Genomic DNA, 19,822 nt, shown 5'->3' with positions numbered 1-19,822 from the left:
CCTTCTGGAGAGACTTACATGAGTTGATGCTGAGCTAGGACCAGGAGATAGTTGTATACTTCAACAACAATACTATATCATGATGAATTCTGATGGACGTGGCCATTTTCAACAATGAGATGAAGCAAATCAGTTCCAATAGGAGCAGTAATGAACTGAACCAGCTACACCCAGAGAAAGAACCCTGGAAAATGAGTATGAACCACTACATAGAATTCCCAATCCCTCTATTTTTGTCTGCCTGTATTTTGGATTTCTTTCACAGGCTAATTGTACACTATATTTCAAAGTCCGATTCTTTTTGGACAGCAAAAGAACTGTTTGGACATGTATACATATGTTGTATTTAATTTATACTTTAACATATTTAACATGTATTGGTCAACCTGCCATGGGGGTGGGGAAGGAGGGAAAAAATTATAACAAAAGGTTTGGCAATTGTCAATGCTGGAAAATTACCCATGCATATATCTGGTAAATAAAAACTATTAAAAAAAAAAAAAAAAGAGTACAGGCCTTTTTCAGGTCTTTGATAATTTCTAGATTGAAAGGAGTGTATCTTCTCCTTTCTTGACCTGAAGAGTTAAGCTCTTCAATCACAGGATATGCTTCTATTTTTAAATCAGATATATCCTGTCTTCCTTCTTGGGCTTTAAGTAGTGCCTTTTGTAATCAAGTCATGGGGGGGGGTGGCCTTGCTAGGGGAGCAGCTGGTGATATCATTGCTCCTCCCTCCACCCAGGGAGATGAAGTTGTTGGGGGAGGGTCAAGAGCCTGCTTGGGTGTAGGGGGAGGTGAAGCTGGGCTGTGAGAATGAGAGTGAGAAGCACCACACCCTTTAAGTTCACTCAACTCTCCCTGTCTTTCAGCTATTTTGTCAGTACCATCCCCCTTCTCTTCCTCTTTCTCCTCATGCTTCCTTATCTGGCTGTTCTCCTTAGAACTTTTATTTTAGAATTTATGGGATACTTTAAGGCCAAATATATTATGTTGTATATATAGGATGTTTCCTTAGAAATTGAATCAGGACCATTATCATTGTAATATTCAATTAGTTGATCTCCGACTAGTTTCCATTTATCTGCCTCTAATTCTTCTTCCTTGGAGAGCCAAGGGAACATGCTTTCTAATGTTTCTAAGAGTCCACCAATCTGCTCCCAAGTTATAAGCAAACCCTGCCTCTTTATTAGCCTAAGTATGCTTTCTTTCTTTTTTTTTTTTTTAAATTATTTTATTGGATTACTTATTTGTTTGCTTATTCATTCATTCATTATTTATTTATTTTTTGAGGCTGGGGTTAAGTGACTTGCCCAGGGTCACACAGCTAGGAAGTGTTAAGTGTCTGAGATCAGATTTGAACTTGGGTCCTCCTGAATTCAAGGCTGGTGCTCTATCCACTGCGCCACCCAGCTGCCCCTATAAGTATGCTTTCTCTAGACCTCCCTTGGGGTGGGAGTGGGGGTAAGGGTGGGGGAAGACTCTTTTCCTAATATCTGCCCCATTTCAGTTAGAAAACAAAAGTTTAGCCCTTAACAACGTTTCCTGCTTGTCTATTTTAATACTCACCTTACTCCTTGGAGTCACAGGGACTTCTTCACAGAAATTACGATCACATTAGTTGAAGTGCATGTAGGTCCTTCGTCCACATTGGACGCCAATATATAATGTCCTGGTTAGCTCTCTGGAGGGCCTCTGGATCAGAGTCAGGATCAAAGTCCCTGGTCTTTAGGAGGAGAAGTGAAGGAGGCAGGCAAGCTGCCACAGGACTCATTAAAGATGAGTCCTGGACTCTTGAATTTGCAGCCTGAAATCTCCTCTCCTCAGCAAGCTGCAGCAGAGTCTGACCCTCTCCCGCCACCCTCCAATCCTTGCCTCCGATTACCTCACCACACCACATTCAACAAGTGCCAATCATGAGGAGAGCCATCAAATCACCATATCATCCAAGTGTATTTTTATAGAACCATTTTCTCACATTGAGTAGGTACTTAGCCTTAAGTGCTTTGCTGTCTTAGATTCAAGTAGAGCTTTTTGGAGCTCCAGCCCTCTACACAAAGTCATAGATCATCTCAGGAATTATCTTCCATTTCCATTTGCAACAGAAAGTAAGCCCTTTGAGGGCAGAGGCCATTTTCTTTATATGCCCAGTATGTATCTGACACATAGTAGGAGCTTGATACTTGAACGGAATTGAAACTGTTTCCTATATTTGAATCCTTTTAGTTGTATAGTAGCCATTTATTTATTTATTTTTTGCTTTGCCCCAGAGCATACTTTTCTATTGCAGCCTTTTTTTTTTTTTTTTTTCTTTTGCTGAGGCAACTGGGGTTAAGGGTCAAAACAGGTAGAAAATGTTAAGTGTCTGAGGACAGATTTGAACTCGGGTCCTCCTGACTTCAGGGCTGATGCTCTATCCACTGCACCACCTAGCTTCCCCTGTTCCAGCCATTCTTGTGAGTCACTTCTCCTTGGTTGTAAAACTGGGCTCTCCCCCAAGACAATTAATTAACCTCCAACCCATGAACATGATCCTTGAACTGCCATTCTTTCCCTCATTTCTTAAGTGCAATTCTACATAGGAGATCCTCAGTATTAATGAGCACACCAACCATTTTTCAATGACAAAGGGGTAGAAAGATGATTTATTAGCCCAGTAGGAACCTGTCCCTGCAGAGATACAGCGATGCCTTTCCCGTGGGTTACCGCTGGTTTCTGAGATGGCACATAAAAATTGCTAGGGTGGTGACTGCGGGAGGTTTATCCGTTGGGCAAACTGGAGCGGGTTTTCTGTAGTTCTTACCAGCAAATTTAGCTCGGTTGCCCAGCTGTTCTTCAATTCTGTAGAGAACAGAAATAGTAAAACCCATCATGTGTCAAATTCTAATGCCATACAATTCCTTGCTTAAGGATCGGAGCAAGTAGGCAGTGCGTAAGATGGAAATGGAAATGCTAACTCCACTGGCTCCCTTGGGCGCTGGGTCACAGCAGATGATTCACAAACCTTCAAATATAATAGAAATGTGAGGCGTTTTTATAATTACCCTTCATCCTAAATGGACCAAGAAGGGCCAAATGCTCCGTTGCATTCCTCTCAGGACATTTTCTCTCCAACTTGAATAAGAGTTCTCAGCTACTTCCTTTATCTCAACTTTTATAAGCGAATTTGTAAAGTTCTACATCTCATTTCCCCATCTCCCAGTCGCCTCCTACTCTCCAGTCCCCGTGACAGCCCCTGGAAATTTCATGTATCTAGTGGCATCCCCCTGACCAGATGGGTGTTGCCTTTGCAAGCCTGCAGGATCACCCCTCACCCTCCCCTTTCTCACGTGGCAGAGTTGAGGGGGCAGGGATACCTTCCTCTTCCCTGTAAATCTCGGTTCTCATTTTTGACAATCCCAATATTCACATCGCTGTCCCTCCAAGCATCCTTCCCTTCCTTCCTACCCCAGCCACTCCCAGGCATGGTGACAACTTAGACTTCCCCAGAACCCCAAATTTTGATCATAATTTTCATCTTATCTCTCCAGGTCACCCCAGTCTTTGGCTCCTCAGGCCATTCCTATTCTTCTAGTCCACCACGCAGCTGCTAAAATAATCTAATAGGCACGGACTATGTCCCTCTCCTGCTCACAATTTACTACTTATAAAACAAAACCCATGATGTAAAATATGAAAAGTAAAACTCCTTAACTGGGCTCCAACCTTCTAGCTTGAATTCCCATTATTCCTGGATTGCTAGATGTTTCTGAACTTGATACATGAGGATAGCTGCTACAGGGTGCAGTGAACAGAGCACCAAGACCCGAGTTCAAATCTGGCCTCAGAACTTAGTAGCTGTATGAGCTTGGGCAAGTTAGTACATTCTCTTTGCCTCAGTTTCTTCATCTGCAAAATGAGCTGGGGAAGGAAAAGCTCTCCACAATCTTTTGCCAAGAAAACCTCAAATAGGATCACAAAGAGTTTAAAACAACCAAACAACAAGAACAAAGCCTTGATCACAGGTCTGCATAATAAACGGCTGGCACAAGTCTCCTGGAAAATGAGTTTTCCCAAATTAGACCGAACAGAGAAAAGTGCTCTGGAAGCTGAATCCCAAGGACAGTGAATCCTGCCCGAGACTTCAGCATTCTGACCGAGCAGCTTCTTTGTCCCTCTGGGCCCGCCTTTCTCCTTTGGCAAATGAGGCTCACAGGATTTACAGCTGCCTACGTCACAGAGCTGGGGGAGGAACATGGCAGCTATGCACACAGAGGACCTTGGAACTAGCTAATGCTAGGCCAGACACAGAGAAAGGCTTCCACAAGGGGGAAATGATGTCACTTTTTGAAGAGGGAAGGATGATTTGGGGCAAACTGGCATGGAAGCTGTGGGCAAAGACCCCATAATGATTTTCAAAACTGGATTTTGGGGGAAATCAGGAATTGTTCTATGTATGGAGGGTCATACAGCTTGGATTTGAGCCCGCATGATCTGGCCTCCAGGCCCAGCACTCTGTACTCTGTCCTGAACTTTGCCTGCACAGTTCCTCTCAGGATAGGGGAAAAAAAGGCAACAAAAATTAATGACGTGAGATTTAGTCATGTGCCAAGACCATCTCTAGCAGATCAATTTTGAGATTCTGTCAGAATTTTGCTGAATAGGAAAATGGAACCCCCCAACAATCCACAGGGCCTCCAGCCATGAGTGCCTCTCCCTGGGGGCACAAGCATGTTGCGGTGCCTCCCTGGGTTTCCGTGCCCTGTACACAAAAAATATCTAAGGACAAAACAGAGTAACGGGGGCTGGGAGGGCTCTAACAGCTGGGGGATTCAGGAAAGAAAAAAAACTCCAAGCTTGTCCTTTCTGTGAAAGGGCTCCTGCCAGCCGAGCCTGATAGTAAAGGCAGCCACACAAATAGGCGTCTCTGATGTCCCAGAATTGAGATCTGGTCACTGGCTAGCCTCTCATTCTGCGAGGAGCCAGCTGAGGCTCAGAGGCATGAAGGGGCTTCTCCACAGGCTCACTGCTGCTCAGGAGTCCAGATGGACTTCACACTAAATTTGTGTATAAACCGGGTTCTGTTTTTCCCGAATAATGCTTCTTCACTTACTTGAGAGTACTAAACGATTCTGGGATGCCTCTTGGTTCTAAAAAGTAGAGGCTGCTGGGGCTGGATTGTTTTTGGTAAGCTGCAGGATACCACAATCCTCCCAGAAACAAGGCCTGTGTTCAGTGCTGCAATCATCTGGGGTGCACCGGGCCCCACTCCATGGGAGTACCCCCATGGGTAAGGTCACAGACTTAATCACTTAAGCACCAAGGTGAGCAGAGCTCTGCCCATTTTTCCTCAGATGCTCCCAAACATCTCACCTGAGAAGCTGATTATACTTGGCCACACACTCAGATCGGCAAGGGGCGCCAGCTTTAATCTGGAAGAAAGCAAGTTGGGGGCAATCCTTATGGCTGAGCACAGAGTGGGAGGCTCTGCGGGATGGGGCAGGGGAAAGTCAGCAAGGGCCTGAATGTCTGTGAGATCCCAAAAAAAGAAGCTCCAAGGGGCCCGCTGGAAAGACCCTGGGAAATTTCGGCCTTCTGACAGGTCATGGTCAGGGATGGGCATGTGCAGGTTATGTGAAATCTGCCCTTCCGCTGAGAACTTTATTTCTTGGTAATTTCAAGCCCAATTCATCAAGGGGGACCTAATGTAATCAGCATTTCAGATGTTCAGGATGTCTTGTGACCTAGTCAGTCTGAAGCCTGGGGATGGCAGGATGCAAGAAGCCCCTTCAGCACCAAACGCTTGCTTACCTGCCCAGTGCAGAGACCTGCTGATAGGTCCGCAATGAAGGTGTCTTCAGTGTCTCCAGAACGATGGGAAACCATGACTCCCCACCCATTAGACTGGGCCAACCTGCACCTAGAGGCCCCACCAGAAACAGAAAACACACATGATGATCCCCCCACAGGAGCAGGGACTGCTAAGTTTGGACACATCAGAACCTGCAGCTACTCAACAATCCTTTAAATTCAGCAAACACATCTTAAGCAAGTCACTTCTTGTACAGAGCATTAAGCTTGGCCCTCAGAGAGACAGAGAACAAGAAGCCCGGGCTAATGGGGATGTGATACAACAACAGTGAATGGGGTAGAAGGAAAGTTTGTTAAGAGTCCCATAGTTCACAGTCATTGCTGAGTGGGCCTAAGGGGCAGGCCAAGGAATCGTGACTTCATGCGATAGTTACACTAAGTTGTTGGAGAATTTGAATCGGCAGGAGGAGGGTCTGCTCTGTCCTGGGGTAGAGAGGGGAAAAGGCTCCTGAAGGTGTCCAGGGGGATAATAATGAGCCTTAGACAGTGGCAGTGAGAATGGAGAGGACAGGCAGAGGGAGAATCAACGGGACTTGGGAAGGGAGAAGAAGAGAGTCAAAAGAACAGATGGATGGAGAACAAGGCTCTGGGAAGTGCACACTTTAGTTTTCGGTAATTTAAAGTCCAGTTCATCAAGGGAGAGGATTCCTGACCTAAGTCCATCAGGCTATTTATCACAGGCTAGGATCCCAGAGAAATCACCAGGGAGTTAATGATCTCAGATCCTCATTTCCATAGCCTCTGTCCTGCTCTGTATCACTCAACTGTCCACCATCAAGTTTCCTTAAAGCTGACCCTGTGCTGCACGGCTGGAGCCCTGGGAATCTAAGAAAAACCTCATCTTGGAGGAGGCAATGGAAGCAGTGGATGGCAATGGCAGGGGCAGGGCTGGGCCCCCACTCGTGCCGGAGGACTCACGCCTGGATAGTTTCTGTGAGAGTGCCAATCTGGTTCACTTTGAGCAGGAGGCAGTTGCAAGCATTTTCCATGATGCCCTTTCGGATGAGATTAGGATTGGACCCTATGAGGTCATCCCCTACCACCTGGATGTCTACAGAAGAAGTAAACTCCTTCCAAGAGTCCCAATCTTCCTGGTCATAGGGATCTTCAATAGATACCACTAAAGAAAGGAGAAAAACAGTGAATGGGCTGTATGGACCCCTCTGAATTCCAAAAGGGGTTTCACCCACAGGGCCCTCCAAAATAGCTTCTCATTTAAGTATAGGTCAGGAGATCCAGGATTCTCTGATATAAACCTTTCTTGGGACACGAAAGGCAACCGGGAGTTTTGGGACCAGAAATCTTTCCAAGTAAATACTAATCCAATCTGTGTCACTTTAAGTATAATACTAGTGCCAGGCACTCTCCTCAGCACTTTTTTTTTTTTTACTAATATTATCTTATTTGATCCTCAAAACAACCCTCCTAGATAGTGATACTATTATCTCCATTTTATAGATGAAGAAAAAGAGGCACACAAGGGTTATGTGACTTGCCCAGGGTCCCACAGCTAATGAATGTCTTCAAGCCACATTTGAACTCAGGTCCTCCTGACTCCAGGCCCAGCCTGTTGCCCACCATCTAGCTGCCTCTAAGTACCGAAAGAAGTAGAAGGAAGAGCTCTCCTGCTTCTGAGGTCCTGAAATCTCAGGGTTTTAGTGAGTGTGCCGCCAAGAATCCCTCTACAACTTTATGGGGAGGCTGAGCATGGGCTCAGTGCTTGTGCAAGCACATGGGACAGATGTGCACATAATCATGTCGGCTGCTCAAGGCTCCCATGGCCACTGCCTGGGTAGCTGGAGTCCCCAGTTCTGCTGAGCTAGGAGAAGGGCCCCTGCCAAGGGCCTCACCTGGGTATTCACTGATAAGAGACTTGTATTGGTTCCCCAGATCCTCAGCTGTGACGAATCTGTTGGAGTCATCGGGAGACTTGAAGTCCAGGTCGTACTTCCCCTCCTTGTAAAACTGCGAGGCAGCCACATCTATGCCGATGACGACCTGATCAGTGTGACCAGCCTTAGCAATTGCGTCTTTCAGCAGATCAAGAGCTGGAAGACATGGCAGCAGCAGCAACAGGGGTAAGGAAATAGGAGGTCCATAACCCAGGAGGAATGGTTAGAAATTTACTCCAAAGGAATCAAGCAGGGAGAGGAAGAGATATTCTTTCCATAATATGTGTGGTTCAAAGCTCTAGTTACCTTTGCTCTCCCCAGGCTCGAGGATGACAAGCTATTTCTAACCGGGAACGGCACAGCCCCTAGAACTAGGTCACGCAGCGGGAAATGTGGTCTGGTCATTAAGAAGGGGTCTTTCCACTGACAAGTGGCCCAGATTTAGAGCCTGGGGCAGGTCTGTCTGCCTAGCTGCAGTGACAGTAAGCAGGTGAGACAGGCCTTTCAGAGAAGCAAAGTTTAAATAGAACCAGCAGCTGAGGCTCTCAGAACAAGTCTATGGACTGGAGAGACGGAGGCCAGAAGTGGAAGGGCCTCTAACCTTGGCCGTCAAATGCAGACGCCACAGAATTCGATATCTTCTATAGGAAAAGTTTCCCACTGTTGACGGAACTTGATTTAGTTCTGCATAAGCAGTTAAGGACTACTAAAGTTTAACTCAAACAAATAATGGAGAAAAGTTGTAAATAACACATGGTTCCAAACCATGACCCCCTTCCTGAACATTACTGATTTCAGATCTTTAAGGGTGCAAAAGGGCTCAAAGCACACAGCCAGTCTCATTTGGGGAAATAATCAGGCAGGTCAGTGCTCAGGTTTATAGGGCTTTTTGAGGAAGAACAAAGTAAAACATAATAGGATTTTTTCCTATTTTGTTTTTATGGTTGAAAAGGAGGGACTAGCCACTGAGCAGCTGCATCAAGCCCCAGCCCTCACACTCTGGCTCACTAAAGTACATGCTTTTCAAAGGGTAGAAAAGACACAACTTTCGGAGCAATCTGAACTGACATATGGGAATAACTCAGTAAAGAGCAAGCCCAGCAGAGGGCTGACCCTGGAGCAAGAAAAAGGTGAATTCTGACTTAAAAACTCTCTTTAAAAAATGCACAGGTCCCCCAAGGGGCCAAATAAACTGAAGCTGACTTGTTCCACTCAATGTTTTCACCTTCTTTATTCTCCCCGATGTTAGGCGCAAAGCCGCCTTCATCCCCCACATTGATGGCATCCTGCCCGTATTTCTCCTTAATCACGTCCTTCAGGTTGTGGTAGATTTCAGTCCCAATGCGCATGGCCTCCTTGAAGTTCTCAGCTCCGGTCGGGAGGATCAGGAACTCCTGCGTGGCCAGCTTGTTACCAGCATGGATGCCACCATTGATCACGTTGAAGGCCTGGGGAGGAAGAGGGACAATGATCACAGCGTGTGACCGAGGCTGTCTGGGAGCTCTACTTCTCTGGGCCGCCTCCACTAGGGCAGGGGCCGTCCAGGGCTCAATCTCTCACCCACTCTAAGCTTCTCATCAAGCCACAGAGATGTTCCCTTCTATTCTCTGCCGCCAATGTCACATGGGCTTTTGAAGTGGAACTCATCAGATCTCCAGAGGTCTCATTCGGAATTTAGGGGCCCTGACCGGGAGAGACCTAAACAAGAAACCTACTGGTACAGGTAGGATGACATCTTCTTTACAAGCCAGGTCAGCGATGTGGCGGGACAAGGGGACACATCTCTCCGCAGCTCCGGCCTTGCAGGCAGCCACAGATACTCCCAGGATGGCATTTGCACCAAGTTTACCTGAAATAAGACAAGAGAGCTGTTAAAAGATCTGTCCTTAAAGATCATCCCTCTGATTCTTTTTTTATTGCTTCTTTTTAACATACTATTAACAAAGGCCTATTCATTCTGTGATTGAAGAGTGATGATGAAAATTGTTTAGGGGAGAATACAGTTCTTCCAAAAAAACTTTTAAATGTTATCTTCTGCTTTTATATCACCTTCACTCCCAAATATATTGTTCCCAGCTTCCCTCCCCCCCTTCTTTCCCATTGAGTCCATTCCTTGTAAAAAAGAATAAAAAGAGAGAAACAAATAATTTGGCCTGGAGTTAGGAAGATCTTATTTCCACCCCCCCCTTTTATCTTTTTTTTTTTTTTTTAAAGTTTTCAACATTTACTTTTATAAAATTTTGATTTCCAATTTTTTCTTCCCTCCCTCTCTTGTACAATCACATTATAGTTCCACATTACTCATGTTGTAACAGAAGAATGAGAACAAAAAGGACAAAAACTATGAGAAAGAAAAAACAACCAAAAAAAAAGTGAAAACAGTATGCTTTGATCAGACGCCATAATTCTTTTTTGGATATAGCCTGCATTTTCTCTAATGCATCTTTTGGAATTAAGACCTGATCTGGCCTTGGACACTTAGTGTGTGACCCTGGGCACATAAGTCACTTCACCCCATTTGCCTCAGTTTCCTCATCTATAAAATGAACTAGACAAACCACTCCAGTATCTCTGCCAAGAAAACTTCAAATGGGGTCATGAGTTGGGACACAAATGAAAACAATAAAACCAATGCATCAACTGAGGGGGCCCATCCAGGCAGTGTGCCAGCCTCTCTCTGACTTCTGCAAAGAATTTTCTGATCTTGCCCTCAAGGCCAAGCCTGGTCATTATATTTCTTGAGACTGTTCTTGTCTGCTTTCTATTCTGTAGTTGTCCATTGTGCACACTACATTTCTGATTCTGCATCAGTTAAATGAACCTTTTGATGCTTTTCTGTACTCATCATATTTATAGTTTTTTAAAATAGTGAAATAATATTTTATTACATTTATGTACCACAATTTATTTAGTCCCTGTCAATCTGTTGTTCATTCATTTCATCATCTGACTCTTCATGACCCCATCGGGTTTTCTCGGCAGAGATACTGGAGAGGTTTGCCATCTCCTTCTCCAGCTCATTTTACAGATGAGAAAGCTGAGGCGAATAGGTGAAGTGACTTGTCCAGGGTCACACATCTAGAAAGTGTCTGAGGCTGGCTTTGAGTTTAGGAAGATTCAGTCTTCCTGATTTTAGGCACAGTGCGCTATCCACTGCATCACCTAGCTCCCCATCTATCTACTTTGTTCCCAATTCTTTGTTACCATAAAGAGGGCTGCTATAAATATCTGAGTATAATATACTTAAACAACAATGATATACGATGATCAATTCTCATGGTCATGACACTCTTCAACAATGAGATGAACCAGATCAGTTCCAATAGAGCAGAAATGAACTGAACCAGCTACACCCAGCGAAAGAACTCTGGGAGATGACTATGAACCACTACATAGAATTCCCAATCCCTTTATTTTCATCCGCCTGCATTTTGGATTGCCTTCACAGGCTAATTGTAACTGTTTCAAAGTCTGATTCTTTTTGTACAGCAAAACAACTGTATGGACATATATACATATATTGTATTTAACATATTTAACATGTATTGGTCTACCTGCCATCGGGGGGAGGGGGTGAGGGGAAGGAGGGGAAAAGTTGGAACAAAAGGTTTTGCAATTGTCAGTGCTGGAAAATTACCCATGTATATGTCTTGTAAAAAAAAAAAATACCTGAGTATAATATAGAGGACCTTTCTTTTTCCATGGTTACTATGCATAGCAATAAAATCTTTGGGTCAAAGGGTATGACTTTTTTTTTTTTTTTTTTTAGCACAATTCCAAATATAGAATGAAAATGTCCAATTAGTTAAGTATAAAGCTCTATAAAGCACACTATAAGCCAATAAACATTTATTAAATGCCTAGTCTTGTACATAGCACTAGTGTGTACTGGTCTAGGGTAAAATAAAAAGATTTACATTGAGTCTCTGCCCTCAAGACACTTCGAGTCTAATAAGGTATGACAACAACACGGACGGTGGTAACAGACAAGTAACATGATAAGTAATTAGAGACACACAAAGAAGAGAAATGGGAAGTCTGAAGGCAAAGACTGTAAGCCCTGGTGGTTCAGCAAAGATTCCCAGAGGAAGGGATGTTTAAAGTGGGCTTTTCTTTAAGAGATGAGAAGGATTCAATTGGTTTTGAAGGGGGCATTTCTTGCTACCAAGGCACAATGAAAGAAAATGTATATAGGTGTGGGAGGGTAGCTGCAGACTCTAATTTTCTTTGGAATGGCAGTTTTGGGGGTGGTTCTATCTTTTTATTTTTAAAAATCAAATTGGCTGCATATCCACCAACCTCCTTAGTCTTTTTTTTCTGATTAAAAAAATTTTTTTTAACAGATTGCTGATTGGAAACACCAGGACATCTCCGGTTTGGGAAGGAAGGAGGAAAGGATGACATTTTGAGCTGATTTCTTTGGCCAAGGAAATGGGATTTGAATTTCAGCTTTAGCAAATCCCACAACCAGGGATTTTAAACCATGTAACACATTTTGGCCATTTCCCACAAGCAAACCTTTCCCTCTAGAGTTTTGTAATTCTTGTCAGGGCAAATCCAGTTGAATTCAGTAAACATGATTTATTAAGAAACTATTATGTACAAAACACTGGGCTAGGTCTGAGGGGAGAGGGGAGGAGGTAGAGGAAAAGGAAAGGAAAGAAAAATAGAGAAGGGGAGGGAGAGAGAGGGAGAGGAGAAAGAGAGAGACAGAGAGACAGAAAGAAAAGAGAGAGAGAAAGAGACAGAGACAGAAGCAGAGAAGGGAGGGTGGGGAAGAGTTGCTTAGCTCACCCAGAAGGGATACAGGGAAGAATACAGTTGTATTCTGATAAATATACCTAAGGGGGAAGAGGGTCTGGTGCTGGGAGCTAGGCAAGGAGGCTGCTGCCTGAAGGGTTCACTGCAGATCTAGGGGAGAAGGGGTGAGGAAAAGTTGAGCTCCCAAAGGCTGAGCAGCGGGAATGTTGGGTCCTACTATCTTTCAAGTTGAAGCAATTTCCATTCTGAACCTGTTAAATGCTACCTAAACACACATGGTAGGAAAGGATGTGCATACAGCAAGGGTTCCAGGACCACCACTCTGTACTACAGAACCCTTGTTCATCCATTTAGTTGTTTTCAGTTGCGTCTGATCTTCATGACCCCACTTGGGGTTTTCTTGGCAGAGATGGTGTTTGCCATTTCCTTCTCCAGCTCATTTTACACAGGAGGAAACTGAGGCAAAGTGAATTAAGTGACTTACTTGGGGTCATACAGCTAGTGAGTGTCTGAGGCTGGATTTGAACTCAGGAAGAGTAGCTAGTTGCCAGGTCTCCAAAAAGATTTCTTTAAGCCTATTGCAGGAGAGGAACAACAGACAGCACACTGCCCCTCCAGGACCCAAAAAACCCAAACTGTTCTTCTCGGTGATACAAGAAGTCTCCTTACTCACCTTCCAAGAAGGAGATGCTCCTGCCTCCTTGCTGACCAGGCCAGGCTGGGCAGGCTTTTCCTCCAGTCCTTCCCTCCCGGCCCCACCTGGCCATCCCCGCTGCCTTGGTCTTCTGTGGCCTCAATTGTTGTCACTCTCATTAGACTGGGAGTGCCTGTAGAGTCGGGACTAACTGGTCTCTTGGCACCCAGTGGGTCCTCCCAAATACTTAGTGATTTCTCATTTCCATGTTAGTAGCGACTTACTTTTATTCTCTGTGCCATCCAACTCCAACATCTGGCGATCGATTTTCCCCTGCTCCAGGACAGAAAGTTTCTGCAAGGTAGAGGAGAGGTGAACAGGATGGAAGACAACGTTCCAGAGTCTGTGGTCTGCAGGGAGTGACAGAATTTTTGGCTGGGGGGTGGAGGGGAGAGCTTATAAATGGTTAATCAGTGACCAGCTGATACACCTCTGATTGGGAAAAAAATCTAAGAGGGAGAAATCAGTAAATCGATTGTTCATTAACTCAATGAAAATCTCTAGCACAGAGGTCCCCAAACGTTTTAACTAGAGGGTCAGTTCACTGTCCCTCAGACTGTTGGAGGGTCAAACTATAGTAAAAACAAAAGCTCACACTCTGTCTCTGCCCCTCAGCCCATTTGCCAAAACCCGCCAGGCCGCATCTTGGTCCATGGCCCATAGTTTGAGAACCCCTGCTCTAGCACATGGGACCATATATTCCTGCCTCTGCTTTTATGGCTATGGCTCAGGGTGTTAAAAGTTGCAACTGAGTATTTCTTGTCACAATTTTTCCTTCTTTTTACTAAGAAGTATCTGACAAATTCTCAGGGATTGTCAGGATTATCTCTGGGAATAGAGGAGGGAGATTTGGGCAGAAATGGGCACTCCCTCCTTCCTCCAGCCCCTTTCTATGATGTAGTAGTTAAATCTTAGGCAGTCAGTGGAGGCATAGTGCTTAGTCTATCAACCCAAACTCCCAATGCCAGATGCATCTGAACCCAGGTTTTCCTCAGGCCAAGCTCAGAGACTATCTGTCTGGAATAAAGGAATCAAGAAACACTGAACATCAATGTGCCCAGCCCGGTGCCAGATATTACAGAACAATGGAGCACAGCATGCTCTTTGTCTTCAATCTGTTTAGAGCAGAAAGAACATTTTGTCACTACTTCCTCTTACTGCTGGTGGCTCCTGGGCAGTGCCTGTCTGAGGGCTAGCTGCTCCCTCAGCCCTGATGAGCTCCCTTGGAAATGAATTTTTATCAACAGGTAAAGAAATAGTCACTGGGATCCAAACACATTCAACATATCGTTTCATTTAATTTTTTTCAAGTATCTGTTGGATTCTTACAAGGTGCTAAGTAAGTGGAATTGAGGAGACAGTGGTTAAATTTAGTTTAGCATTGATTTAATTCTACAACAAATAATAGTTTCCTAGTGATATAATGATTGCTGTATACTCAGTGTGGGGCATATATAAGCTAGAAGCTCTCAGGGCCAGAAAGACAAGCGCATTAGAAGCTCTTGGAAGCTGAGACAGATTCATTCCATTGTCCACGTTTGTGGTGGCTGGAGGCTGAAGCAAAGGACTAGCAACAGGAGCTCTCGGGACTAAGGAGAGAGAAAGGCCTCTAACCAGGCAGCAGGAAAGGAGACAAGACTTGGAAAGAGACAATAAAGGACTTGGACTTTAATCCTTGGCTGCAGTTGTGGTGATTACTGAGGTGAAACAAAGGCTGCTCCCAGAAGCCACCCAAGAAACCTGCTCCCAGAGAACATTGCATTTTAGAGAGGAATATTACATTTTGGCATCAGAATGTGGGACCAAGAACCTTCATCTGTGACCCAGAAATTAGGGTGAGTACAACAAGGAAACTTTGTTAAAGAGCTAAAGTAGTATTTCAGCTGAAATGGGACAGATGTTTAGAAAACAGCCTTCTTTTCCTCTTCAAGGAAAATGTATTGAGAGCATTGTCAGGGTTATGAAAAGCCAAGGTTTGATTATAATTTGGGAGCAGATCACTGTACAGTACACATCTCCTTGGTTCTCTATGGAAAAAGAATTGGATCTAGACAAGTGGAAATTAGTAGGAGAGTAACTATGTCAATTCTACAATAAAAATGGACCTGACTCAATTTCCAAAGATACACTTAATACATATATTTTAATACAACTGGCTTTAGGAAATTATATAAGTTATAGAATAAGGAAAAAGAAGAAAGAGCAGGAGGGGGAGGAGCCAAATAACTAGGTGAAAAGGATGAATCAGATAAGAATGGAGTTAAGTACAATTCTGAGTATGGCATTTCACAGCAGGAGAAATTAGGTCATTCCCCATCCCCTGACCTACCTCCCTCAATTAACCCTTCATAGATGAAGGGAGGAGGAGGGGGACACAATCATGAAGCTGTTTTCAGTGTGGAAAAATAGGACATCCGAGAGTTCAATGTAGGCAAAGAGACAGAGTGAGAGGACAGGGTGAGAGAAGACCTAAAACCCCATGTCCAAAATGCCACAAGGGTTTCCAGTGGGCCTCAGAATATAGATTGACAGAGGGAAATGAGAGGTGGGGCCCAGCTCCAAGGTATCATACAAAAGACAGGTGGGGCATGACAGCAGCTGACGTTACACCCAGAGAGTCTTTAGAAGGTCAGGACTCTGATGTGATCAATCAGCCGAAAAGCAATCACATGGCAGAAAGGGATTACAATTGGGGAGAATACAGGCTTTTTTAACCCAATAGAAGGGCAGTGTCCAGTATAAGCAGTTCCAATGTAATTGCCAGGTGATGAAGAGAAATCCCCAAAGTGGTAAAGGGAAGGGACTAGATAGACTAGATAGGTTAACTGCTTGGGAGAAAAGGTTTGCTTCTATTTCTACATATGGAGAAGGAATCACATGGAGGAGGAAACAGATGGGTGCCAACGAGCTTTATTTGCCTTGTCCATCAGAGAGAGATAGAAAAAAGAAAAGTACCTCAAAACAAAGGAGAAGACCTAAAAAACATCTGACACTGAAAGAGCATGGCTGATAACGAGACTGTTGCAGGACTTAAAAACCAGCAGGAATCATTGGATTCCCTAACACAAGATAAGACTATTGTAGGACTTCAAAACTTGCAGGAATTATTGGATTCCTGGCACATGAACTAATGGACAATAGATTCCTTTTGGACTATTTCTAGGACTTATGGTCATGTATAATTCCTCATATTGATTCATGTTATTTGTTACATAACGTCTAGCCTGTGTTATGTTACTATGTGCTTATGTAATTAATGTAATTATGTGTAATACCTCCCATATTGATGGATTTATGTATACCTGTTTCAAGTGTGAGCCCCTTCAGAAACCTGCTAATCTGATTTGATTTCCCATTTCCTTTGGTGTTTTCATCTACCTTCTTGAGATGTTAGGGAGGGTGTGATCACCTCCTTTTTTTGGTGTTTTCATCCATTTTTTGAGCAGTCAGGGAAGGTGTGAACACCTTTTTTTTTTGGGGGGGGGTTCTCGCCTCCTTAGAAGTCAGGGAGGTCATGACTACCTATATTCTAAAAACAAAAGAAAGTGGGAGATTTTAGGATTCTTACAAGGTGCTATGTAAGTGGAATTGAGGAGACAGTGATTAAATCTACTTTAGCATTGATTTAATCCTACAACAAATAGTGCTTTCCTAGTGATATAATGATTGGTGTATATTCAGTGTGGAAAATATAAGGACGAGCTGTCAGGGCCAGGAAGGACAAGTACACTGGAAGCTTTTGGAGGCAGGGGCAGATTCATTCCCTCGTCCACTTTGTGGTGGTTGGAGGCTGAAGCACAAATCTTTGGATTCAGAGACATTTGGAGGGAGCTAGAGACAGAAGCTGGCAGAGGCAAAGGACTAGCAGAAGGAGCTCTCGGAACCAAGGAGAGAGATAGGCCTCTATTAAAGCTAACCAGGCAGCAGGAAAAGAGACAAGACTTGTTAAAAGACAATAAAGGATTTGGACTTTAATCCCTGGCTGCACTGGTGATTACTGAGGTGAAATGAAGGCTGCTCCCAGAAGCCCCTGAAGAAACCTGCTTCCAGAGAACATTGTAATTTAGAGAGGAATATTACAAGTATCCTTTTATTTTTATTATTAAAATTAGAATTTATTAGGATTAGGATTTTCAAAGTCTGTTCTTTGCCCCAGCTGACTGTCTATTTCCCAGGTCTTTATAGGGGAAACAATTCAATTCAGCAAACATTTCCTCACTGGTCTCTGGAAAGCAGTGGGGATATGGAGACATAAGCAAAAGAGTTCCTGACTTCAGAAAGTTGCCATCCTATTGGGATCTGGGCATAAGAGTTTGGATTCACAGCAATGCAGGAAACAAAAGGTCTTTTGGGGAACTGCAAATAATGCAAGGTTTGAGAAACAAGAGCAAAGGAAACAGCCTCTTAAGAAAAATATTAAGGCTTCAAAACTTGCTATGGACAGTGAGTAATTGTAGAGTGGATAAAGCACCAGGTCTGGAATCAGAAAGACCTGATTCAAATCTGGTCTCAGACACTTCCTAGATGTGTATCCCTAGGCAAGTCCTTTAACTCAGTTTGCTCTCAGTTCCCTCATTTGTAAAATGAGCTGGCGAAGGAAATGGCAAACCATTATGGTATCTTTGCCAAGAAAACCCCAAATAGGATCCCAAAGAGTTGGATATAACTGAAACCAATGAATAACATCCACTGAATGTCAAAGTGAATCAATCTCTTAAGATGAAAAGATTTCAGGTGATGACTCAGGTAAGAGTAGGACAGAACTAAACAACAAAGGCTTGTTAAAGCCAAAGGGGGGGGTGTCATTAGCATGAACTGACAAACTGTGTCCTCAAGGAATTAAGGTAAATAGGAAAATGTCTATCCCTTGTTCGTTCAGATGGGAATTTTTTTCCTTTTTTTTTTTTTTTTTAATTAATCCTAAAATAGTAAATCTATAGTTCCGAGAAAGTCTCAGAATCTCAAGAGTGCTAGAGAGGCTCTCCACCCCATCTGGCCCAGTGCTCCAGGAGCCTCTGAAGTGTCCAGAAGAGCCCCCTGGAAGCACCTGATCTACTTTGTCAGCAAGTTTTCTGGCACCAAGACTCTTTGCCACTTCTACCTCTACCCCTCCAAGAGAACATAAGCTCTCTGAAGGTAGGAACTTTGGGGCTTCTATTTTTGCACCCCAAGCACCAAGCCCAGAATGGTGCCTTAATGGAGGCTTGCGAATTGAGGTACATTCTGATTTTGGGGGCCAAGGAGAATAAAAATACTTGGGCACAGCTAAGCAAAGTCCCTGGGAGTCTTCCTGTCTCCAGCCTAGACATCACAGGGTTCCCCCAAATTACTTTCCTAGGGCGTTAACTCGGGGCTCTTCAATGCTGACTGCTATCCTCAAACACTCTCCAGCGTAACTGCCCATGTCCTCTCTCACCCACATGCCCAGAGCTCAATCTGTGCTCTTGGCGAGGTCTGTAAAGGACAGAGCACAGAAGGAAAGAGCCTTGCTGGTGGAATCCAAGGCCCTGGGCTCAAATTCTGCCCTTTCCACTACTTGGGTGTGACTGCAGCATTTAACTTTCCTGAGTTTCATCTTTAAAATGATAGAGTTGGACTAAATGACCTCTTTACAATTCTAACTCCACAGTGTTCTTCTTCTCTCTTAGGCCAAGCCCAACAAGTAATCATTTCTTAAGTGGGGCAATGGGTCAGGCTTCTATCTGTGCAGACAAAAAAGAAACCCTTCTTCTCTCTGAAGTAGACTGTATGCATCTGGAAGGGGAAATGTATAGACATATAAGTCTACCCAAAATGTCGGCAACGTAATTTCAATGTGATTTCGCTGGGGGAAACACTGGCAGCCAGAGGTCTTGTGTGGAGAGTTGCCTCTGATTTCTCTACCTCTTTTAAAAAGTTGTTTTTATTTGTGTTTTTCTTGTGAGAGGAAGAAAACTACCAGGATTTGGAATTACTCCATTACATTATTATATTAATTAAAATTTTAAAAAGGCTCCTACCTTCTGAATCAGGGCTGGGGCAATAATTTTGTTGATATTTTCAATAGCTTTTAGAACACCTGAAAAGAAGGCAATGAAATCACTGACATCAATACGTGGTTGTCCCAAAGGGAGTTCTAGAGTTGAGGTGAATCTAAATATGCAAGCTATTTAATGATACCTTGAAACTCCCCAACTTTCCTAATCTGGGTGCTTTCACCTATGAATGCTAAGGATAGTTATAACCAAACTTATGACTATGATCTGGGAATGCCTTTTGTCAGGTTAGTTTCCAAAAATGATTCCTAGAAACACCATCTCCACATAAACTAAAAAACCATTTACTACACTGGGTCCACGTAGTTATCTGGAACTCATTAGCTTATTTAATAATTCTGGAGACACTGAGATGAGTGATTGCTGCCAGAGAAAGAAAAAAAGTGAAAGGGGAAAAGAAATCATACCCAGGAGAGATTGTACAGGGCACAAAGCAATGGAGTAACAGAGAAAAGTGAAATCTGCTCAGGTCTCATTGAAAGTCTTCAGGCAAAGGCTACACAGACATCTCCAGATATCCCTGTTCCTCCCTGAACAACAGTTCATTGTTTAACTTGGGCAGCTGCCTTCTTAACAGAGGCTTACAGAGCTAG

General features: G+C 43.8%; 1 protein-coding gene and 1 long non-coding RNA gene across 7 annotated transcripts in view; one reads left to right on the top strand and one right to left on the bottom strand.

Annotated features, from left to right (window-relative positions):
* Positions 1-2,611: 2,611 nt before the first annotated feature.
* LOC141564925 (alpha-enolase-like) overlaps positions 2,612-19,822 on the bottom strand; it is a 35,193-nt gene continuing 17,982 nt past the window's right edge. For 3 of the 6 annotated variants that reach the window (XM_074307755.1, XM_074307760.1, XM_074307761.1), the window contains exons 5-13: positions 19,194-19,252; positions 13,419-13,488; positions 9,455-9,588; positions 8,965-9,187; positions 7,698-7,895; positions 6,766-6,967; positions 5,788-5,896; positions 5,350-5,408; positions 2,612-2,838 (exon numbers count right to left, since the gene is read on the bottom strand). In XM_074307755.1, the coding sequence (XP_074163856.1) occupies positions 2,700-2,838; positions 5,350-5,408; positions 5,788-5,896; positions 6,766-6,967; positions 7,698-7,895; positions 8,965-9,187; positions 9,455-9,588; positions 13,419-13,488; positions 19,194-19,252 (1,193 nt within the window). In that variant the 3' untranslated portion in view covers positions 2,612-2,699. The remainder of the gene's footprint in view (positions 2,839-5,349; positions 5,409-5,787; positions 5,897-6,765; positions 6,968-7,697; positions 7,896-8,964; positions 9,188-9,454; positions 9,589-13,418; positions 13,489-19,193; positions 19,253-19,822) is intronic. The other 3 variants (XM_074307757.1, XM_074307756.1, XM_074307758.1) reach the window with 1 other exon arrangement.
* LOC141564926 (uncharacterized) overlaps positions 14,368-19,822 on the top strand; it is a 38,866-nt gene continuing 33,411 nt past the window's right edge. Inside the window, exon 1 of the long non-coding RNA XR_012488810.1 lies at positions 14,368-15,029. This is a non-coding gene — a long non-coding RNA (uncharacterized LOC141564926). The remainder of the gene's footprint in view (positions 15,030-19,822) is intronic.

This window comes from Sminthopsis crassicaudata, chromosome 3 (genome assembly GCF_048593235.1).
Source record: "Sminthopsis crassicaudata isolate SCR6 chromosome 3, ASM4859323v1, whole genome shotgun sequence".
Taxonomy (NCBI): Eukaryota; Metazoa; Chordata; class Mammalia; order Dasyuromorphia; family Dasyuridae; genus Sminthopsis; species Sminthopsis crassicaudata.
This window is presented reverse-complemented; position numbering and strand designations above follow the sequence as displayed.